At 39.8% G+C, this 24,893-nt stretch overlaps 1 protein-coding gene across 5 annotated transcripts in view; it reads left to right on the top strand.

Annotated features, from left to right (window-relative positions):
- The window catches only part of snama (something that sticks like glue), a 146,239-nt gene that overhangs the window by 103,586 nt on the left and 17,760 nt on the right, over nucleotides 1-24,893 (top strand). For 4 of the 5 annotated variants that reach the window (XM_076197763.1, XM_076197771.1, XM_076197770.1 and 1 more), the window contains 11 exons: nucleotides 5,557-5,604; nucleotides 6,592-6,680; nucleotides 6,988-7,096; nucleotides 7,533-7,651; nucleotides 8,077-8,213; nucleotides 8,321-8,450; nucleotides 8,624-8,956; nucleotides 12,746-13,266; nucleotides 14,040-14,097; nucleotides 14,368-14,592; nucleotides 21,260-21,331. In XM_076197763.1, the coding sequence (XP_076053878.1) occupies nucleotides 5,557-5,604; nucleotides 6,592-6,680; nucleotides 6,988-7,096; nucleotides 7,533-7,651; nucleotides 8,077-8,213; nucleotides 8,321-8,450; nucleotides 8,624-8,956; nucleotides 12,746-13,266; nucleotides 14,040-14,097; nucleotides 14,368-14,592; nucleotides 21,260-21,331 (1,841 nt within the window). The remainder of the gene's footprint in view (nucleotides 1-5,556; nucleotides 5,605-6,591; nucleotides 6,681-6,987; nucleotides 7,097-7,532; nucleotides 7,652-8,076; nucleotides 8,214-8,320; nucleotides 8,451-8,623; nucleotides 8,957-12,745; nucleotides 13,267-14,039; nucleotides 14,098-14,367; nucleotides 14,593-21,259; nucleotides 21,332-24,893) is intronic. The other variant, XM_076197778.1, reaches the window with a different exon arrangement.

The following is a 24,893-nucleotide window of genomic DNA, read 5'->3' as shown; positions in this document are numbered from 1 at the left end:
CCCTTCTCTCTCTCCCCTCCCTCTCTCTTTCTCCCATCTCTCTCTCTCTCTCTTCTCTCTCTCTCCTTCTTTCCCCCCTCTCTTTCTCTGTCTCCCCTCTCCCTTGCCCATTTCTCTCTCCCCTCTCCCTCTTTGTCTCTCTCTCTCTCATCCTACATCTCTTTCCCCCATATGCCTAACGCTTCCTGCCTCTCTCCACTCCCTCTCTGTCAGTCTCTCTCCCACTCCCCAATCCTCTCTCTGTCTTTCTCCATCTCTGTCTCTTTCCACCTCTCTCTCTCTCTTTTTTTTTTTTTTTTTTTTTTTTCTTTTTTTCATGGTGCTTGTCGTGACCCGTCTTTGTATCTTTCTGCATCAAGTTTGTTCTTAAATTCTTGTATAGTTTTTACACACAATGTTTGGAATCCACTGCTGAAGAAAAACCTCCTTCAACATTTTCTATGAGTTGCACAAATGTGCCACCCTTTGGTATGTCACTCCCACAAAGTTCTTCTCATCTCACTACCTCTTGTCTGGTATCCTCCCTCTTCCATGCTCACCGTCTTACCTCATGCGCTTTCTGTCATCCTCTTTTTCTGGCTACTCACCTTACCCAGTTGCACTTTCACCCCAATGTACTGTTATCCAGCTTACCCTTTTATGGTTATGTAGTGTTATTCTCAGCATTTTTTCTCCATTGCCTTCTGCACATTTTATGACTTTCTCCCCACTGTCTCTCTCAATTTTTGAGTTTCACATCTATAGCTCATAGCTAGGATTATACAGTGTTACACAAGTTGTAATATATGTGGTCGGAGCCATGCTCATGGGATCCCATTTATATGTCTCCACTTAAACTTGGTTCATGAATTAATATATGTTGTTGGTCTGGATTCTATTTTCATCCAAATTATTCCCCGACTCTAATTCGTCCTTTAGGCAATCTAGCTTTTTTTCAATATCTTTTGACTTCATCATTCATCCCATATCAGTAGATTCTATATGTCTATATTTTATATACCATTAGCTGATCTAAGTATATCTTTCATTGTTCCTTCAATATGGGAAGGCACTTTTATTTTCCAGTCTTCATGTCTTATCATTCTGATTTAGGGTCATCATGGTTGCTGCCCTTTGTATGTAATATTTAGGTAGGAATCAATCTTTTGCCTCAGATCTTTCTTGAAGGAAACCACAGCTCCCAGTTAATTGACAACAGTCCCTGGATTAGCCCAATAATCACTTGAGGAAGAAATATTGTGGTGTCTGGGTATGGCTAGGATGGGGTATTGGAATTTGAGGCCTTCGTTATCCTCTGTGCAATGTATCTTGTGCATCTTGCTTCAATGACTAAACCCACCCTGGGCCATAGTGGCAAAAACCCATCCTAAACGATTCCTTGGGAAGTGAACACCTGGAATCTGAACACCCTAGAACTCGAACAATTTTGAATCTAAACAAAAGAGGAGTAAAGAAATTTTTCCCTTAAATCTAAATGATGTCTTGGAATCTGAATGTCTCGCTCATTGTTCATGTCTGTTTGCGGGTATGTTTCTTTAGTGCTCCAGCAAGGTTATTCATACGTCTTGGAATCCAAACTTTTTGGAACTCAAATTGTGTTATGAAATTAAGCTCAGATCCCAGGGCATCACTTTATGTGTGTGTTTATTTGCATATAGATATATATGGACCAATGATGAGTACCTGCACGTGGTGGTCTTGCAAGATGGACACAGCTGTCCATTTTCAAAACCCATTAATTTCCTCACCTCAATCAGAAGATGCAGCCCTGAGGGGCTGACACTCGCTCTCCAGACTGGACCCAATATATCTATTAACTTCAACTGCCCTCCCCCATTACTTTCAGCCAGTGACTTACACAGGGACCATTAACATACCTGTACCTGCAATGTGATGGTCCAGCAAGAGGGACAACAAAGCTGCTCAGAGAGATGGAGATCAGGGGGTCTGGCATGCAGCAATGTGTTGTCTTTGATAACCATCCATCCCTCTGAATCCTCTCTCCCATGAAAGGACAGAGTCCACCTGGCCAGATTGCAGTGCGGCCACCACCCAGCCCTTCTAAGCTACCGGAAGAGACTGGATGACCGCATTGTAGACAACTGCCCAGGATGTAACACTTCACCCCATACTATTCAACACACCATGGAATGGAAGACTGCATTATACACAATCATGCACGCAAACAACACAACATACACTCTATAAAGGATTTGTAGGAAAACCTCATTCCGGCTGTGGCATTCCTTGGGGAGATGGGACTACTCAGACAGTCTAGGGAATAACAACAACAACAAAGCTGCTCATTTTCAAAACCTGTGAACTCCCACATCTCCATCAAGAGATGCAGCACTAAGGGGCTGACAATCAGGCTGTTGACTGGGCCCAAGATCTTTATGTTAACAAACTATTTATTATGCTCTTTCAAACTTGGGAAGCTAACAACCAGTGACTGCTCTCCTCCTCTTACCACTTTTAGCTGGTGACACAAAAACATCCCTACACAAATACAACACAGCAGTCAAAAGTCTCTTCTCAGAGAGGTTTGTGGGAGATTTCAAGGACCAATGCCAGCCACATCAGTCTAGCAGTTTTTCCACTCAGTGAAACTCGGGTAACACTTAAAAAGATTGGTATATATATATATATATATATATATATATATATATATATATATATATATGACTATGAACTTATATTATTTCAGGACCCTCTTTTTGTGGGCCTTGGGTCAGGCTGGAACAAATGTACCATGGTCCATTTGAAATCTAGAACTGGAAAAGACTGTGGTGCCCTTTTTCCCTTAAAGACCCTAAACATTTGCTTATTTTGCTCAATGTTCAGTCAATGCCTGTCCCAGAAGGACACCAAGAAACATAGCTCTACATACAGATGCATAGATTTTTCAAATGATAGCAAAATGAAAATCATGAATGAATCTGAAACCAATAATGACAAGTGGGGGGAAAAAAGTTCTGACTACTGTATCTCTTGTCATGCAAATTGTTAGGTAAATAAACATGGTGCATATGTATATTCACCATTCAGCCAAGTTTTCCTTGATAGTGGTCTCGTCATTCCCGCCATGACTGAAAATAGGAGTCGGCTCCAAGAGATAAGAAAGTACCAACTTCTTTGGATTGATGGTTTGGCAGAGCAGTCTTTAGAAACAACTACTGTTACGTCTGGAAAAAAGTGTATATATATATATAATAAATCAAGGAGCCACACAAGGTTTGAATCTGTTCACTTTCCCTGCTCTGGTGGTGAGACCAGTGCTCTTGCAATGTACCATATATATAATATGAAGCAATTCTTTGTATACAATAGTGATCTTGTGGACACTCGGACCAGATCTGTAATACACTGGAACAATGCAAATATATATTTTGTTTTTGGGTATGTAATATATTTCTCTACATGTAATATTTTCCTTATAATTGAAGTGGTTTCTGTAAATGAAATTGTATTATTGCAACAATAACAAAAGGTATATTTGCGCACATGTACATGTTTGTAAATACCATAGGCCTTTTCCCTCTTGTAAGACCCTTGGCCAAGTCAAAGCACCCACCCACTTTATACAAATTAAAAATCCGTGTAATACCCCATCTGTCTCATCTGAAGGCTCAGCCCTGTCCCTATCATACTATACAATCCAGAGTCTGTACAGCATAAGAGTGCTTCCTCAGCAGAGTCCAACAGCCAGATCTGATTTACCCCCACTACTTCAATATATGGCAAACCACCCCCTTGTCCACTTAGTTCTGATATGTCATGGCTCAGATTTGGGTGTTCATCATCATGGTTGTTCTGTTTATAGATAACTATGTGGATAATATATATATTTATATATATGTATGTATATATATATATGTGTGTGTTTGTGTGTATATACACATACATCATCGGTCCAAGTTCGATTCCTGTCCAGGGCTAAAATAATTTCAGCATCACTGTGCTGTGAGCTGGCAGTTATGTGTGTGTGTGTGTGTAAGGTCACAGCATACCTATAGATCAGGCACATATGACCTCTGAGCTCCCATCTGGGAGGGTAATAGCTGTTGATCATGAGTTTGACACTTGATTCAAGACCATGGTGAATCACACACACACACACATATATATGGGTGGCAGGGTGGTGAGATAAACATAGAAAACAGTTGGAGTTTTATCAGGATGAAACAGTGAATAAAACTCCAATTGTTTTCTATGTTTACCTCACCACCCTGCCACTCATCTCTCTTCCATACATCATATATATATATATATATATATATATATATATATATATATATATATATATATATATATATATGCATACATACACACACACAGTCAGACCTCGCCAAACACAAGTGTTATGTTCCTTGGCCGTTGTGCAGGAAAAAGTTTGTGTTGGGTGAATAACAGGTATTATGGGAAAAAAATTAAGTTCCCAAACCCTCTCCAGACACTGGCACACAACATGACTTGGCAGGCTATTCAAATTATGCTATTGTTAATCATGGTTGTGTTTGGCAAATGCACATATCTTACCTGTTTGTGTAAACATGAAATTTTGTGCATGGTGAAGCTGTGTTGGGCGAGGTCTGATAGTACAGTGAGTCCTCCTTGTACGGTCTCGATTCTATTTATGGTAGGAAAAATTCACAAATACGGTATCTGCTCGTGTTTTGAAGAGGAAAGAGTAGGGAGAAGGTACGTCTGCCATATCCTATTATTACATGTTATAATGTGTTCAGTATACAGTAATTTCAATTTGCGGTAAGGTTTTCAGGAATGCATATGTACCGTATAACGAGGACTTACTGTATATGTAATATGTATATAGATATTTGTATTTTAAGTGCTGGCTTGCAAGGCACTCAATTATGTTTGGTATATTCAATGAGAAAAGCCTTGAAACTATACACACATTAAGTATACCCTGAAGTGTGACATCATCGATTATGTTGTATAATATATGTCCCCAGGAATGAGTTAGGATAATCATGTTTGCATTGATAACCAAATGGGATAATCAACCTATTCTTAGTTTTGGTCACTGATCAATGTCATTTGTATTATCTTTTTGATTTTTATTGGTAGTTCATCCTTTTATTTATTTATTCATTTTTACTGTGTATAAGAAGGTATATTACTTAAATATTGAATACAAAAAACCTATTTACATATTTTTTTCTTTATCTTAATCATTATACTCTAGGTTATATGGCTGTTATAGTTAATTTGATAGTACGCTATTATTTTAGATTTGATATGCAAAATGTAAGGAGAAACGGTACAATGAAGTTCAGTAATTTGTGCAGTCCAGAAATCTAGAACACTTAGCAAATTGCACTGTATCAATGTACTCTTATGTAATTTATTTACAACTTAGTAACATGGAGGCATTAAATCTATTTGGAAAAGAATGAAAGCAGAATTAGGTATCACTTATAAAGAAACGGGTTAGTCTGCTATTCTACCAGGGACGGATGAAGACTCTTCGCCGTTGGAGGGAGGGAGAGGGGTTTATGTGGGTTACTTTATGAATATCTTCTACCCTTACAGACAGAGGATGCTGCCCAAGCTGCAGAAATTGACAGAAAGATCAAAGAGGTTAGTGCTTGATTAACTGTTCCATGAATATAACATTGTAGTTTGTTATGCATACATGCATAACATAATATCTTAGAGTTTTTGGTGTGCAAGTGCTATATGCATATAAACACACATGAGTAGATAATCACATGCTGGACCATTTCCTCTGTGATGATTCTTATCATATTTTTATGTTCGTCTTAGATAGGCTTTCACAAAGGGTTTATACTTTAGCACTTCAAGGTTTTAGATATTCTTTTAATAATAGTTGCCCTGAGTTTCACCAACTGGGAACTACAGTTCCACAGCAGCTGGCAATGGCCCTTTGGCCTCCCCACCCATAGAACTCTCAGGCAAGAAATTTTGGATTATTGTCTGTGTTATACTAGTGTGGGACAGTTTTTTATATCACTGGCATTTAGTAGTAGGAAGAGGGAAGCTGTCTTGTTGCCACTTATCTCAATGTGAAAAGGTGAATTAAATTCAGTAGATGTTGACAGAAAGATCTTGGGCTTTGTCTGGAGAGTGTCAGCATGTGAAGGCTACACCTTCAGAAGGTGGTTAGGGTATGGATAAGTTCTGAAGATGAGCAGCATGGAGAGGAACCTCACTGATGTCCATCTTGTATGTAATTGGTAGTTGCAAAGGAGTTTATCAAAAGAAACACCATGTGAGGATGGATGGAGCATTTGTTAGTATGACATATTGCTTATTAGAACTTTATCAAGTACTAGGTAAAGTTCTAACAAATTGAATGTACTGATAAAGGCTCTGTCCATCTTGCATGAAGACCACTTGCAGATACTTGTCATTGATCCCATTTTATCACAAGGTTTCTGGAGAATTTAATGAATTATCAATATGTGAACAAGGCATTTTATTTGGGAAAAAGTATAAAGTAGATTAAGTAGGTGAAAAATGTTCATTGTCTTTTGCTTTCAAAATACAGAAATTGAATGCAGCTCTTTAAGGGAAGAAACATAATATTAACAAAATATGTAACAGGTTACAGACTTGACCAAGTTGGATGGCTCAGAAGAAGATAAAATCATTACAATGATGGCACAGTCAACTCTAGATTATCATCCATCCAGGTAAGATATTGAATGGAATAGTCCACTTAGTCTCATGCATAGGAAGAAAAGAATTGTTAAAACAATAAGAGTAGGCCTATAGGTAAACCAAATATGCACAAGAAGTAGAGACAGAAAAAGCAACTTAGAGGAAAGGTATAATTGATATAGTTAATTCAAAATTAGGTATGATGATTGGAGAAACAGGATTCCACGAGTCAGCTCCTTTCTCTGTATTACATTTGATATCTATTTGCATATACATGTGCAGTTAGGTAAATATATGCATAAATATATTGGTCATTGAGAAAGCTTATTTTTCTGCCAGATATGTGAAGCTTCGCAATAGTAACATGGCTGGGAATGTTCCCAAGGAGTACAAATGCTACAAATGTCATCAGTATGGGCATTGGGTGTCTATGTGCCCCTTAAACAATGTAAGTATATATATACATATATGGATATACATAAAGTTATGTTTAATTTTCATATAAATTTTGTTTGAGCTGAAATAGAAATAATCCTCTCCCCTCTCCCTCCTCTCCCCATGTCTCCCCACTCTCTCCTCTCTCTCTCCCCACTCCCTCCTCTCTCTCTCCTCTCTCCCCTCTCTCTCTCCTCTCTCTTCTCTTTCTTTCCTCTCTCCTCTCTCTCTTTCCTCTCTCCTCCCTCCCTCCCTACCTCCCCTTCCCTCTTTCCCCTCTCTCTCTCTCTTTCTCTCTCTCTCTCTCTCTCTCTCTCTCTCTCTCTCTCTCTCCTTCTTTCTCCCTCCTCTTTGATTGAAAAAAATTGTATTATCAGTGCCAGGACACTTATCACTTGTGTCTTATATTCCATAAAGGGTTATTAAACATGTTTTCTTCTTTATTACAGCAAGACTTGCGTAAAAGTACTGGTATTCCTTCCAAGTTTCTCAAGGAAGTGACTGATCCTAATACACCAGGAGTAATGATTACACCAGCTGGAAAATTTGTCATTTCACTTCTGAATGCGTAAGTGGACCATTTTCTTTGGTTTTTGTGTTTACCCAATTGTAATAATCTAGATAATCACGATAGGGTTATTAGCTACATTTTCACTTCCTTTTTTATTACACTGTTCAGTGTTCTTTCCTTTTGTTCCCACCCATTGTCCTCATTTTACACACACTCGTGTCCTCCTTGAAACACGTCCATTCTTCTTTGACTACCACTTCCTGCCTCTCACTACAATCCTGCAAGAGAGACCTAGATTGATTGTGATATCCCCCTGTCCAAAACCAAGAGGTCTTTGTCAGTTTTATCTTTTTACATCTTGCTTTATTGACATGAACACTGCAATCTTGTCACCTGTTTCTCTTTTTCCTTTTTATCATTGTAGGTCTCATGTGAGCATGTTTTTTATGTGTATATACATATTTTTTCTTTCCTCTTTCTAGGGAAGAAGAAAATGAAGACAGACCAACACCTACAGAGAAGCCACCTCCATCAGAGGAACTATTGTGTTCTCTTTGCAAAGAGCTGATGCGAGATGCTGTCATCATCTCCTGCTGTACTGATGCTTTCTGTGATGACTGTAAGTTTATTAAGATTAAAATATATCAACATCAAGATGTATATATTATAGTTTATATGGCAGAATCATGTTCATTGAACTGTGGATTTCCATCTATTTATTTACAGGTATACGAAACCGTCTGTTAGAATCTGAAGAACATGAATGTCCTTCATGTAAAGAAAAAGGAGTAGGCCCAGATACTTTAATTCCAACTAGGTATTTGAGGATCAAATGTATGCAGTATGATAAGTATGGGTAAGTTTGGATTACAGTGACACCACTTCTTACATGTTTTTGAAATTTAGATTTCATATATTGTCATTGATTTGGAACATAGTATTTCAAACCACAAATGAAGAGTTGTTTATGTTGACTCCTTTAAAATTCTTGTGTAGATCCATCTAAAATTCATAATGTTGTATCAACAGGATCCTAGTTCCTTCAAAAATGGACAGGGAGCCTATATCTGCCATACCACAATATGTTGTCCGTGCTGAGAATACCCCAACCCCTCCTAGGAGTCCAGCACCACCTGTTTCAAATATTGCAAGTCCAAAGAGTCCTTCCCCTGCAAAAAGTCCAGTTCCTCAAGACAGTCCAGTTATCACTGATGCAGTAGAAGAGAAAGATGTCAGTGTAGACGTTGAAGAACCTAAGCCAGAGGAGAGTCCAGAGCGTAAACCTGAAGAGGACTCTGATAAAGAGAACAAAGAAGTGCAGCCACAAAGTCCTCCAAAGACTACAAGTGAACCAGTGGAGGAGTAAGTTGTAAAGATTGTTTGCCATTTATTTCTTCGTGCAGTAGTACAAGGCTACCTCCCTTGTAAGGGGGGAAAACCCTTGGTATATAGAATAGATGCATAGTAGTACTTTGGAATTCAAACACACCCCAGAGGTGGTGGTGGTGGTTGTCATTCCCTAGACTGTCTAGCTGAGCAACCATGTCTCCCTGAGGAATGTCATGGCTGAAATGGGGTTTCCCACAAATCCTTTTAAAGTGTATATTGTGTTGTTGGCACGCTTGATTGTGAAGTGTTGCATCCTGGACAGTTATCTGTGATATGATCATCCAGCCTCTTCTAGTAGCATAGAAGGACTAGATGGTGTGTGCACCACAGTCTGGCCAGGTGGACTGTCCTTTCAGGGTAGAGAGGATTCAGAGGGATGGATATCAGGGGGTCTGGCATGCAGCAATGTATTGTATTTCAGTTTGTTAATGGAGCAGAGGTTGAACAATTTGAAATCAAAAATAATTTTTTGAGAAAATTTTGTCCTAGAACTCAAACTTTTCTTGAACCTTGAACACAAAGACTACTGTATCATGTGGTACTGCATTCTACACATAAAGTGTCTTCCAGTAAAAAAACGTATTATCCCAGAAGACTAACCATTGTCTGAGAATGAAAAAGAAAAAAAATGTTTATGGGCAAGTTAAAATATATATGTATATATATATTTTAGAACTCCAATGGCCCCCAGGAATTAATTAAGTTTGAATGTCAAGGTTCAACTGCATCTACCTGTGCTTGTATGTGTAAATGCAATAGTGATTTTACATGACTTAACCTCTTCACGCCGGGGCACATCGCACGTCTGGCAGCATTAGCTGCCCGACGTGCGATGTTGCGTCATAATAATCGCATTATAAAAAATAAAGTCAGTGCTCAATCGTTCGTTCTCTTTCACCCGTGTATTTTGATAACCATAGAAAATTGATGAAGCCAGTTTAGAGAGAATGGAAATTACGTAGGTACGACTACAATAAATATAATCAAGATGCCGACGTCGGCATCATCGAGTACCCACTTGCTCCTCATGCCGCCTACATAGGCATCACCGTATGGAAGTGGTTAAAATAATACATATGTGAGTGTGTTTGTGTATATATACAGTACTCGTCAAAAGTATGCGGCCCCTATCCCATGTGGCCATGGCAAAATTAAGATGGCATTTTCTGTGTTGAAATTATGTAGATAGAAAGTATCTGGTAACCCCCTCCCATTGCACTGGGCCAGCAGAGCAATGCATGAGAGAGAACTCTGGCAATTGCTCTCATGTTGCCATGGAAGGAGCATTTACCAGTAACCCCACTCTTTGGGGCCTTGCCTCTCCACACCGGTTTTTTTCATTTCCCTAGGATCTCAATTGTTACCATGGCACCTTCAAAGAAAATAAGTAAAGAATTACATACATACATACATATATTAATGACTTTTTTACCCCTTACAAGGGAGATAGCCAAAGTCAAAAGGCATAAATCCACTCCCACCCATTTCATCCCCACATACTTCACTCCCATTCACCATCCCTCCCTCCCCCTATTTGTGGCTCCTCTTGGATGATGGGTCATCCCTGCATCTCGCCCACTGCCCTAGGTCAGAAGCTATGCAACAAGACACAGTTCATCTACAGCAAGGCCACTTCATTTAATCAGTGACCCCCATCTCCGTACCCTCATGCAGAAAAAGAGAAGACGGGGAGAAATCCCTTTGGGCTTCACCAAAATACCATACACACATACTCCCTAACCCCATCTCCTACCCACTCCTTTTCAGGCATCACAGCATCATCCATACATAACCATTTCCCACTCACCCTTCTGTTACCATTCATTGCCCTCATTTTACACACACTTGTGTCCTCCTTGAAACACATCTGTTCTTCTTTGACTCCCACTTCTTGCCTCTCGCTACAATCCTGCAAGAGAGACCTGGGGCAGTGTGCAAAACTAAAGAATTAATTGCCCAAATCGTAGAACTAAAGAAGGTAGCCCATGGAACTAAAGAAATCAGTGAAATGTTGAAGGTGGCCAAGTCCACAGTCAAGAAATACATGGTGCAATTTCTGAAGAGAGGAGGGCTAGAGGTACCATCCCAGAAATCTAGGACAGGACCTAAAAAAACTTCACCGAAAGCTTTGAACATCATAAAGTGTATTTTAGAGTCAAATCCATGAACAACAGGAAAATCTTTGAAGGAGAAGTCTTCTTAGGATGCCCTGTCTCAGGTTTCTGGTATGGTATCTCCAACCCTCTTCCTTCTTGAAATCACACCATGTATTTCTTGACTGTGGACATTCTCTCCATCTTCTCTTTTGGCATGAGGGGACAGAGGGGGTCTCCAATTAAATGAAGTGGCCTTGCTATGGATGTGCTGTGTCTTGCTGCATTGCTTCTGACCCAGGGCATTAGGCAAGATGCCACGATAACCCATCAACCAGGAGGAGCCAAGAAAAGAGGGAGGTAGGGATGGTTAATGGGAGTGGAAATTGTGGGGTTGAAATGGGTGAGATTGGATTTATGCCTTCGACTTTGGCTACCTCCCGTGTAAGGGGGAAAAAGCCATTGGTACATGTATGTATGTATATATGTACTCCAAATTTCCCAACTACCCCATGTATGGGTTCATCTCCTACTCTAGCATTGAGACCTCCCAATAGCACTACATTGACATTCTTCCCAAAACTTTCTAAGCACTCATTTAAATATATCTAAAAAGTCTCCATGACCAGGCCCATATGTGCTTACAAAGACCCACATCTCCCTTCCCAGTTTCACCTTCATCCACATTAACCTTGAAGAAACCTCCTTCCACTCCACCACACTTACCTATCTCCTCACAACTAGAGCCACAGTTTCCCTCCCTCAGAAGTGTTAGAGGGGGTTTACATGGTGTAACGGTTCAACAGACACGCATTTAAAGTGATGTGTGAACGGGGTATTTGGTTGTCGAACATGTTGGTTAAACCCCAAATACCGTATTCACACATTCACACATCACTTTAAACACGTGTCTGTTGAACCGCGTTCGACGAACCGTTAGACCGTGTAAATCCCCTCTTAGTGTTTAAAGATGGTGTATGAGATGAGGCAAATGGGTGGAGTGAGACCAGAAGGAAAGGTAGTGAATGATTGAATCAAGAGGCGAGTGCTTAGAGCCAGAAAGGTGTCCATACAAAGAATGGTTGCATAGAAGAAATGAATAAGCACCTAAGAGGGGTAGAGGAGAGTGGGTAGAAGTGAAATTCAAGGTAAGAAAAGGCCAACAGAAAAATGCGAGTGTGAGGTGGATTAGGTGTTTGTCCGAGAAATTTGAAAATAACTTATTTTGGATGGAAGTGAAGTGAAGAGAGTGTAAAAAGGGTGAAAGGAACAAATGGATAATTGTTAATGTAAAATAGTCTCACCTTCTCACCCATCCATTGCCCTCATTTTATGCCGACAGGCCTAACAGCCTACTGGGAGATGGGTGAGAATGTAAGATAGAGATGGGTGGAATATTTAAAGTTGTTGAATGTAGAAGAGGACAGGGAAGTAGTAAGTCTCCTGTAAAAGAGGTCTGAGGTAACAGATTGAATGATTGACAGAGGTAGTGATTGTGGTTGTGGAAGATGTTAAAAGAATAACTGATGGTTGTAGAAAATCATAAGGCCATTGTAAAAAAGGAAAATTACAGTAAAATCAAAACTCCTTCAATGAATATTTATGTAAGAAAAATTAATGTAATGATTATATAATGAAGTCATTGAACTTACTTTTTTCTTGCATCCAGAACTCCTAAAGAGGAAGAAAAAGAAGAGGTCAAGGATGACAAGAAGGAAGAAGGAGTGGAAGAACCTGCTCCACCACAAGTGGAGGAAACTGTTCAGCAGCGGAAGTCTCACAAGAAAAAGAAAAAACAAAAACATAGTCATAGTCGGCATCATGAGGAAGATGACGAAGGAGGGGGAGTACTTGTCAGTAAAGGAAGAAGAAGGAAGAGTAGGCAAAGCAAAGAGGAAGAGGATAGATATCCTAGTAGAGAGGACCATATGGATAAGCCAGTCTTTGTGGATCCAGAATTCAGGAAAAGTCGTAGTCGAACTCCCAGCCCAAGCAGGAAAAGAGATGGAAGAAGGGATCGGTCAGACATGATCCATGAGGTTAATCCAAACCCAAGGAATACATTAGATGAGATTTATGAACCTGCTAAAGTTCCTGAATTTAATCCTAATGTCCCACCTCCAAATATTCTGCGGACATCTCCCAAGGACCAGTTCTTTCAACAGCCACCACACATGCGTTTGGTTTCAGGTAAGGTCATGATTGTTTTTATTGGAAACATGAAAGAATATTAATTTGTACACATGAGAAAATATATTGCATTATAAGAATTATTAAGAATTTTATGGTCAGTATGTTGTTGCAAAAAAAAATAGTGTGCATATATATATATGTATATGCAATAAAAACACTAGGAGCGTGTGTTCACAAATGCGTAAGCAACCACTAGGAAAAGTAAACTAACGAAGCAGAGCACTTTCGTATAATTACATCTTCTTTGTATCTGCACTGAAGATGTAATTATACGAAAGCGCTCTGCTTCGTTAGTTTACTTTTCCTAGTGGTTACTTATGCATATATGTACATATATATATATATATATATATATATACATACATACATATATATGTGTGTGTGTGTGTGTGTGTGTATGTATTTTACCTAGTCAGAAGTAATGTAGTAAGACACAGCATATCCACAGCAAGGCTCCTTCATTTAATTGGCGACCCCCCTTTCCATCCCTTTATGCAGAAAAAGAGAAGAGGGAGAGAAATCCCTTTGGGCTGCATCAAAATATCATTCACCCATAGTCCCTTACCCCCCTCCCATCCCCCACCCACTCCCTTCCATGCATCACAGCATCATCTGTACACAACCATTCTCCACTCACCCCTATCTTCTGTTTTCTCCCTTCTTCAACAGACATTCCCCTCTTTCTAAATGCCCCCTTTATATATTTATATAGATGTATAAATAGATAAAAATATGTATTAAATCTCTCTTTCTTTTTTATATTATCACAGGGATACCTCCTCGACCTTCTCATACAATGGACGATGGATTTCATCAACATCATCCTCCGTAAGTTTTAAGATGTAATGCATATGCAAGTACTCACATGTATACATATGTTGACTAGAGGGTGTAACAGTTTGGTTCATGTGTTCTCATAGCACATTATTTTATTTATTCATTTATGTATTTATTTATTTATTTTTTTACTGTTGATGGTGGAGGGGTAGAATGGTGACGGTATATTTATGGCAGTAAGCTTATCACTGTATGAGGTTGATAGAAAACGGCTAATTTTTTGGAACAAGAAAAGGTTAATGTTAATAATTGTTCCTGTAGTGGTGGAGCATTTGGAGGTGGCTTAAGAGGTGTAGGGGTACTGGGTGTGCCCTCCTCCATGGGTGCAGCTCCTCCCACTTCCATTCAGCCCCCACCTTCCTCGGCTCATCCTCCTCCGCCCGTTTCATCAGCAAACGAGGGGAGGAAGCCACCACACGTACCACCACCACATGCACCTCCTCTTGCCCCCTCAACACATCCACCACCAGGAGCTCCTGATATGTCGTAAGTCCTTGAGCCAGGCATTATACTTGTAGTACCATTGAAGCCCTGTGACATCCATTTTCCATACATGCACTTTGCAATAGGTCTTCTGTCCTAGGAATCTTTAGGAATATAATAGGTTCTTACTCCTGTAATAATAATAAAGTATTCAGTTGTGAAGATCCACTACAAGACCATTAGCCTATCTTCTGAGGGACAAAACGGTCTTTATACTTTGCCATGATGGTTTAATCCAACTTGGTAAGGTTGTATGGATGGTGAAAAGCATATGTGGTGTGTTGAACCTTTTGGAATGGCTGTGGATGGGATTAAAGTCTGAAACCAGTGTAATTAGCTCATTCATACTGATATAGGTGCAAGCTCTGAAATGTGACACAGAACAGCTTCACCTCTGATATTTACCATTGCAGAAAGGTGTTGAGAAGCCATTAAAGTACAATTTGAACAATTGCCAAGCTGTTTTGAGGCAGGAATGCTACCCACTGCTCCATGTGGACTTCACTCCTTTACTAAGGCCCCCTTTAATATAGAAAATTAGTTGGTTAAAGAAAAGTTGGAGTAATTTAGATATACAGTGGCCGCGAAAAGTTTGGGCGCAAAATTATAGGCGCCCCAACTTTCACCTAAACTCAAAACATGCGAAAAATAGAACTTTCCACCCAAACTTTTCGCTATTTTTCAATGCTAGCGTTTGTACCCGTATTTAGCCGAGACAATACACACTATTTGGCAACTCTGTTTAGGCGCACTCGATGTCACATGGAGTCAGTTTCTAAACATCTCTCACGGAGAGTAGTCTTTTTTTTGCGGTGGTCTCTGTTTTTGTGCCTTGATATCTCCGTAATGGGAAGTGGTAAATAGCTGGAAAGAGACACAGTTGTTACAATCATAACCCTCTATAAGGAGGGTTATAAGTGTAAAGATATTGCTACTCGTGTGGGAATTGGAGTGCGTCAAGTGCAAAAGTGGACCAAGAAATTTCGAGACGAAGGAAGTGACATCATTCATACTCCAAAGCATCACTCTGGTTGGCCAAGGAAGATATCAAATCGTACTTCTACGGTTCTAACTGCCTCCTAATAACTGTAGGAGGCAGTTAGAACCGTAGAAGTATGATTTGATATCTTCCTTGGCCAACCAGAGCGATGCTTTGGAGTACGAATTATGTCACTTCCTTCGTCTCGAAATTTCTTGGTCCACTTTTGCACTTGACGCACTCCAATTCCCACACGAGTAGCAATATCTTTACACTTATAACCCTCCTTATAGAGGGTTATGATTGTAACAACTGTGTCTCTTTCCAGCTATTTACCACTTCCCATTACGGAGATATCAAGGCACAAAAACAGAGACCACCGCAAAAAAAAGACTACTCTCCATGAGAGATGTTTAGAAACTGACTCCATGTGACATCGAGTGTGCCTAAACAGAGTTGCCAAATAGTGTGTATTGTCTCGGCTAAATACGGGTACAAACGCTAGCATTGAAAAATAGCGAAAAGTTTGGGTGGAAAGTTGTATTTTTCACATGTTTTGAGTTTAGGGGAAAGTTGGGGCGCCTATAATTTTGCGCCCAAACTTTTCGCGGCTACTGTAGATAGCCAAATTTTCAGCCACACTTGATGGCACAATGGTAAATTACTCCTTTTAATAGACAAAAAGTAAATTACTCCTTTTAATAGACAAAAAGCAAAATTATAGTATGTTTGAGCCTGCAATTGTGGCGAGGGACTCCATATTGTGAGTGAATTTCATTGCCCTCTCTGCCATGAATTAATTATGTGAAGGAGTTATAATTCTTAACATTCTTTCTGAGTAATGATGTAAATATAAAAGAAATTGACATAGAGGCAATGGCAATTATGATGGAGAGCATTATATAAACAGCATTGTTGTACAAACTTAAGGTATGTATACTTGAGGTAGTGTATAAAAACAGTTGAGTTGACTGGAATAGAGTATGTGGAATGAAAAAGAATGATAAGATATTGAATGAGAATGTTTTAGCAAAGGTAAAAAAATGGTATTAGGTGAATAGAATTAAGCAGTGGTAGGGTGGTTTGGATGGGGGAAAGAATGAAGATAGACAATTTGGTGGGAATAATGAGAGACAGAAGAAGGAAGGAGGGTAAACATTGAAGAGGCAGGCATGTTGGCACAGGGATGGGGGCAAGTTGCGTGAGGGGGGTGTTTTGTTGAAGGGAAGGTGGATTGTGAGGAGGGAAGAAAGGAGGAGGAGGATGAGTGAAGGTGAAGAAAATAAGAATTTAGAGGACGGTGGGATCACTAGCTGAGTGTACATATATTCTGATTTGTTAATATTTTATTCTAGAATTTAAACAAGTGGCAAGGTTAATAGTGGATGGCAACTCTTGTCAAGGGCTTGGATTAGGAAAGATGCAGTATTGTACCTAAAAAGTTCATGAATACCAAAAGGCCTTTTCCCCCTAAATGAAGGTGGTGGCTGATTTAGAGCATACACCCACCCCTACACCTATCCCACGCCCCTAAATCCATTTGTTGCCCCTCCCAACTTAGCACCTCATGGACAAGGGTAATCCCTGTCCCCTACCACACTGCTTGGGTCAAAGTCAGTAAAACAAGATACAATAAAGCATGCCAGTGTCACACTATATGGCAATAGTGGATGTGGCCACATTATGTGCAAGCTCCATTAGCTTGATAAAATCACTTGGAGATAGCCAGAACTATATACACTGACCACCATCTCGCCCTGGTTAAAATGACATCAAAATCTTTTGAGTCTAATGACTCGTAAGGGAGACTGCTACGGCCAACAACTAATTCCAACAGCAGTACTGGACTGGTTTACTCCTGCCATTTCATTATTTAGTAACATGTCCTCCCCCTCTCCACTGGAAAAAAAATTACAGAGCAAACAAGAAGAATATTCTTCTGGACCACACCAATTCTTCATCCATTTATAACCACAATCCATCCATTCCTATCTTTAGTACTCTCTTCCCTGCCCAATAGACATTCCTTGTATCCCATGCCGCCATCACCTTGCCTCATAATGGTTTCAAGTTCACCCCATCTACCTCTGTTTCCCATAATTTTTTTTGCCAGTCTTTCCACACTCGTTCTTTTCACATGCTCAAATCATTTCAGTACATTTTGACCTGCCTTATCAGTAATACATACATAAATACACCAAAAGGCCCTTTCCCCCTTTAAGGGAGGGTGATCAAGTCAAAGCATACACCCACTCTACACCAATTCCACACTCATTTTCCCCTACCTGTCTTAGCTCTTACTGAAAAGGAAAAAGAAAAACATTATTTTTCATGATTGTATATTTTCTTTATTCTGTGGTAGTGAGGAAAAAGTACATACAATTGCAAGTATGAAGTGTTTAATTCATGGTTGGCATCATAGCAAATACTAAATGCAAATGAAGCCATATAGCCCTTAAATCTAGGTCAAATTGTATACTGACACTGACAAAGAGTGAACATGATGAACCCCATGCTACAAAACAGATAATTCTTTGAAGTGGTTAAGCAGTTACATAGGCCACAAGCATAGTTTGTAGTATATACCCATATTACCTTCTCTCCTGACAGTCACTTAAGGAAGGTAACACATTTTAATCCAGTGGGTTATTTGACAATGTGTCTGGATTTGGTTTAAAGGCATAGTGACAGCTCGTTTAGAGGAGAAACATGTGTAACATCACTTAATGTTAACAAGAGACTAAATGATAGTTTCCTTGCTACATGGCCACAAACTGTATGTTCAAGCAGGTCCTTATCACCGCTATCATAGTATTTCTTCACCCAATACTAAACACTTCATTCACAAATGACAACAACAACAGACATTTCCTTTGTACCAACATTTGTTTTATTCAGCACTCATTTTTATTAATTTTCTTATACAAAATGAGGCCAAATATATGGTAAATACACTGGAGCATTGATATGGCACAACAGTCAGTATGGCAGCTAAATTCCAATTGAGTGTTGATATTACATACTGAGGGGGAAGGAAATAGATGCCACGTCCACCAACATATTGTACTCGTCTGTCCAAACTTAACACCACCCTCAACATGGGGTGACATTTCAGCCACAAGAGTAGTCAGCAACTATTCATTTGAGGCTGCATTTGAAAACATGAATGGTTTTGCAAGTAATTCTATGATATGAAGTGTTTTAGTCGAACAAAAGTAGAAATTATATGAAGAAAAGTTCTTTAAATTTTTATTGTAAAACACTTGAGATTCATATAAGTAATAAAAAAAATTGTCATGGGAGGTAGGTAGGCAGGCAAAAGAATCTACATATATAAATGCATGAGTTTGTGGTTTATTGCAGTGCATGTTTTGAAGTGAATTAGAGGTATTGATTTGTGTAAAACAAAATTAGAAATGTCAGTAATTATGAGGATTTTATCAGAAAATAATGTTCAAAATGACTTCATGTACCCACTCTTTGCACAATAATTAGACCTATAATTTTTCTTGGGGCATGTCTTTATGTTTACATGAAATTGTCTTTGGCAAAATAATCAAATAGATGTAGAAGAATGAACATTTACATTGACCATAACAGATATAGCATTAGCCCATAGAAATCAGTGGGGGAAAAAGTGGTAGGACATGCTTTACAATTATCTGCTTGGTCTTGTGGCTGAGCATAGCTATCATGTTTGGTAATTCAAAGTTGCTAAAAAGATATTAACCTTCCTTTCCAGGTCCAGTATTTACTGTGTTGTCTTTGACATAGATTAGTAGTGCTTGCTCTTACACCACTGCCCTCTTTACGTGCATGTTTACTTGTTAACACTACAATTTTTGTATCACTTCACCTTGATGGCTCCTACCAACTTCACTGAAGAAAAGGCACATATTTTGGACTGGTGAAAAAAAATCAACTAATGTAATAGATATACCAACCACAATTAGAACTCCATCAACTACCATCACTGCCTTCTTGCCATCACATGTGGCCTTTCCAATGTCATACCAAGAAAACCAGTCCCTATGGGTCCAAATAACCAGTGACAACCATTTAACACTTGAAATATTCAAGGATCTGAAAATTACAGCTAGAGCAGAAACCCACATGTAACTGCTGGAAAGCGCTTTAGACCAATGGAGAGGGAGGCTGAAACACAATGGCAAACGCCGACAAGACTGTGAGAATAAACACCATGTGAGATCGAAACCTTTATTGGTACGACGTTTCGCTAGTTACAGCTTTTTCAAGTACAGACATGGCAAACACTCTGAGTATATATAGGCCAATGGGGAAGGAACTGGGAGAGGTTATTAGGGAGGGGTGGGTGGTAGTTGGAGGGGCAGGGGTGTGAGAAGGGGGACGGGTGGGACTTGGTGGAGATAAAGGAGGACATTTCGGACAGTTTGTTGAAGTGGACGAAGGGGGACATTTCATACATTTGTATAATGCGGGTAATAGATGATGATAGGAGGGGCGATGTTAAACATGCCTCTGTTCTGCTCAATGGTTTTGAAGCTTTGAATGGCGGCCGCTTCGAGGCATTTCCTCCTCACCCTGTCTGGTTCACTAAAAAGAAGCTCTGCATTATCCCAATCCATCAGGTGGTCGTTGGTGTTCTGGTGGATAACACAGGCGTTGGTGGTGATGTTGTTCCGGGAATTGTAGCGATGCTCCCGGATCCAGGAGCATCGCTACGATTCCCGGAACAACATCACCACCAATGCCTGTGTTATCCACCAGAACACCAACGACCACCTGATGGATTGGGATAACACAGAGCTTCTTTTTAGTGAACCAGACAGGGTGATGAGGAAATGCCTCGAAGTGGCCGCCATTCAAAGCTTCAAAACCATTGAGCAGAACAGAGGCATGTTTAACATCGCCCCTCCTATCATCCATCTATTACCCGCATTATACAAATGTATGAAATGTCCCCCTTCGTCCACTTCAACAAACTGTCCGAAATGTCTTCCTTTATCTCCACCAAGTCCCACCCGTCCCCCTTCTCACACCCCCGCCCCTCCAACTACCACCCACCCCTCCCTGATAACCTCTCCCAGTTCCTTCCCCGTTGGCCAATATATACTCAGAGTGTTTGCAATGTCTGTACTTGAAAAAGCTGTAACAAGCGAAACGTCGTACCAATAAAGGTTTCGATCTCACACGGTGCTTATTCTCACAGAGAGGGAGGCTACATGTGATATCAATAAGGCAGCACATGGAGCATATGGAGTGCACAATATAGACAATATGCCTTGTCTTCCCCCCATCCCCCCACCCTTCTCTCTCTCTCTCTCTCTCTCTCTCTCTCTCTCTCTCTAAAAGAAGATAGAATGTGGTGACATAAGAACAAGAAACACTTATTTCACAAGCAGCTCATTGAGAACTGAGGAGGGAAGTGAAAATCAATATGTCTTCCTCATGTATCTCTTGAGAGGCCAGATATATGATAGATATATTTCACCATGAAATTAGGTTGCATATGGTGATAAAAAAGGGGGGGGGGAATTAGAATACTTTCTCATTGATTTTTATTGTAGACACTAGATATTGCAATGTCTGTGGTATGGCGACATACAAAAGGTATCAGTTATGTATGTCACATTTTTGTATTACTGTTTGCTGGTAGAACATGTATATATTCATATTTATGTATTATATATGTGTATTTTCTTTTTTCAGTGTACCACCACCTGTGTTAGGCCATCCCCCTCCATCATATCCACCACAAGTGCCTCCATACAGAGAGATGGAGTAAGTATGAAAGGATGTGTTGGTTAATAGAATAGGTGAATCTGGTTGAAGTGTACATAGGTTTTCATTGAATGTTTTGCATAAGAACATAAGTGCCATCAAGTGCCATCCCCTTAAACTTTTAGATAACTATAGAATTGGTCTATCATTATATCAAGAGCTTTTTCTCCCATCTAAGGGAGATAGCTAAGTCAAAAGTCATGTACCTACTCCCACCCATTCCACTCCCATCCAACACCCTTTCCTCCATCTCGTCATAGTTCCTCATGGATGATGGTTCATCCCAGTATTCCACCCACTGCCCTAGGTCAGAAGCAGTGCAGCAAAAGAGTTGAATTGGTACCTATTTTTAATAAGTACCAGTAGGTGCTAAGATGAGAGGGAGGGTGGAGGGGTGTGGAGTGTATTGTGGGATGGAAGGGGTATCAGCAGATTACTATTGTTTTCTTCTACCACTGGTACACTGTTACTGTTACATGCAACTTGCATAGGATGTTAGGTAACTGAAAAACAGTACAAGTCAAATTCTTGCATGCAGCATCATCTGCCATATACATGCTGCATCACACCACCTGCATTATGAAATATAAAGTCACTGCTGTATTAATTGGTCTTTTTTACTCTGAGTAATAATAAACAAAAAACATGATCAAACCAGTTCACAGAATGTAGGGGTAACTCGTGTACAACTACAAAAAAATATATATACAAGATGCTGTTGCCGGTATCCTTGTGTACCCACTCATGCCTCATGACAACTATGTAGGCATCCTTGTATCAAAGTGGTTAAAGATATATCAGTGTACCAAAAGGCTTCTTTCCCTATCCAAGACTAACACCAATCCTCAGACTAATCCCAACCTATCCAACACTCTTTTGTTTCCCTTTTATTTTAGCTTCTTGTGGATGTAGGATCATATCTGCCACTTGCCTAATTCCCAGGTTAGAAACAATGCAGAAAGGCACAGCACATTCAAGGCAGGGCTAGACAGCTTCAACTGGTTTACCCCCACCATTTCACTGATGTGGCACCCTTCCTCTCTTTATCCCGTCACACATGAATAGAGAAGACAGGGAGAAATCCCTTCAGGCCACATCAATGTATCTTCCATACACAACCACGCTTCATTCACCCTCTTGCCTTCTCCCTTCCCTACTCAATGAACTTTCCCCTTGTAGATGTATGTAAGACAGAATGAGGGGAAGGGAAGGGTGTTGAGGTAAACACCAAAAACAATAGCAAAACAAACCAGCGATTTTTGGTGTTTACCACATCCACGCACAATAAAAAACCCAAACCTTAGGGTTCGGGTCGGAAAACTCCTCCCAGACCTTCTCATGCCTTTGATTTTTATAGGAATGCCCCCTTGGGGTTGCAGAGAGTATGATGCATAATCCTATCCCTGTCCCATTGTTGTCGCCTTTTATGACTCAAATAGGAACACTTGGTGGCAGTATTCTTTCTCTCCTACCACAGGGTTCGACAATAAAGGAAATTAATGTTCAGAGAAGTGATACAGGACAATATTAAGAGTTGGGGGGGGGGAGAATATAATGGAGGGACATTTGCAGTATAATAAAGTAGCATTATTTCTCTATGAATAGAGATTTCCTCTGTCATAGACAAAATGATGTGTGGCTCTGGTTTGTAGGGGTGCCTTAAAGTATCAGCTGCATGCTACTGAGCAGATTTTAACCCCACAATAACATGCAGTCAATACCCCAAATGGGGACTGGCAATAATAATAATAATAATAATAAGAGTAATTTTTTTTTCTTCTTCTTCTTTTCTTCTCTTTTCTTTTAAGGGGGCCATCGCAATGAATTTCCGGAAAAAATTGAAATATTCGAAGAAAAAAAATTCCCTGTCATCTAATGGCCTTTGGCAAGCCAGTACTGAAATATTTCAGCGAAATACCAAAAAATAAAGGAGTTATGGCTATTGTTCTGCCCCCCCCCCCACTTCCCAGTACACTTTCGCTGCACATATGCTCGACTAAGTTATTTCATCGCAATAATAATGGCACAAATGCGATGTATTTTGTTATTCACTAATATAGACTAGCTGGAAACATGTCCTACACGGGGATAGCACTTCACAGTTCGCACTCGTGAGTAAACTGAGAGAATTATTGTGAGTAGGCGGAGAAAGCCAATTGTCGCTCCTTGGAGAACTTTTATTTACTTTTATTTGAAGCTATAATCATTTCAAGAATGCCTAAACATTCGAAGAAGAAACGTGTGTTTCATGAAAGCTAAGAAACTGAATCAAATTATTGAGAAAGAGTGTACTTCTGCCTCGGTTATTACTGGAGATGACTCATAGCAGTGCTGCTGCGCGCGCCCGGGCTTGGTTACTCTGATCACGCATTATCGCACTCCTCTACCCCTCCATATCCTCTTTTCTCAAATGACGTCATCACTGCAAACATTGAGCATGCGTGATGTACCATCATGTGCCTCTTCAAATGAAACGCTCCGAGTGCTTTTGGTCACAAGAGCGACTGTCATTGATCATGACTTTGGAAGGACACATAATCTTCTTTCTCACTTTGTTGGAGTCAATCCCATCATTACAAAAGCACTTGAGTAACAAGACAAAGACACAGAACGGAAAGGGACACCAAAGACCAGAAAGAGGAAGAGAAAACTATCGTTCAGCTCCGATTTCCAGCCGGGAGCTTTCTAGTAAGCGAACCTGGTGACAATGAAGGAGGTGGTGCCTCCTGAAACCCTCGCCTTCTGAGCTGCTAATACCTCGTAAAAGGGGGGACCAGGTACCAGCTACACTTTATAATAACATGTGAATGACATAGAATGCATGAAGATTGTCGCAGAGAAAAAAATCTAAATGAAATATATAAAAAAATGCAGGGAAATGTATTTTGAACTTCAAAGCTCAATATCTCAAAACTACCCTTTTCTCTACATTTTCTCTACATTTTTAATGGGATTTGGATCATTTGAAAGCTGAATAAATTTGCAAACTTTTTATCGTGGGGTTTTTCATTTTTTGTGATAGAAGTCGATATACAGGTAGTTCTCGATATATGCGACTTCGATATATGCGAATTCACGTATATGCGATTCACGAATTTGCACCACTTTTCGATATGTGCGGGGATATATTCGAAGATATGCGATTTGACCTAAAAAAAAAAAAAATAGTCGCGGCCGATTATTTTTTTCAAAATACCTATTATATATTTGAAGTTGGTGCGCATAAAGCCGTGTGGTAACACTGGCTGCATCAGCTAGGTAGAGCTGGCATCACTGCGGCGTTATCACAACAACAACACCGGCAGCTGTACAGACGGCATCGTCTTAGGCATCCTTCCTGTTTCATAGGCCAAACCATTGTCTTTCTGCAGGTAATTAAGCTTTTTTGATACACAAATTAATTATTTTTTTCACTAACAAATTAATTTTTGATACTTATTACTGCCCCAATTAATTTCGTCAATTTTCACTCTCTGCAAGAATTATCGTTTATTCTCCGCACTGGATAAACTCTAAGCAGTAAGCCTGCCTGTGTATCTCCAGAGCACATCAACAGTCCGTT

The sequence above is a fragment of the Oratosquilla oratoria genome, chromosome 1, assembly GCF_046742065.1.
Source record: "Oratosquilla oratoria isolate Oo_2021 chromosome 1, ASM4674206v1, whole genome shotgun sequence".
Lineage (NCBI taxonomy): Eukaryota > Metazoa > Arthropoda > Malacostraca > Stomatopoda > Squillidae > Oratosquilla > Oratosquilla oratoria.
Note: the sequence above shows the minus strand (reverse complement) of the source record. Positions and strands in the feature narration are given on the sequence as shown.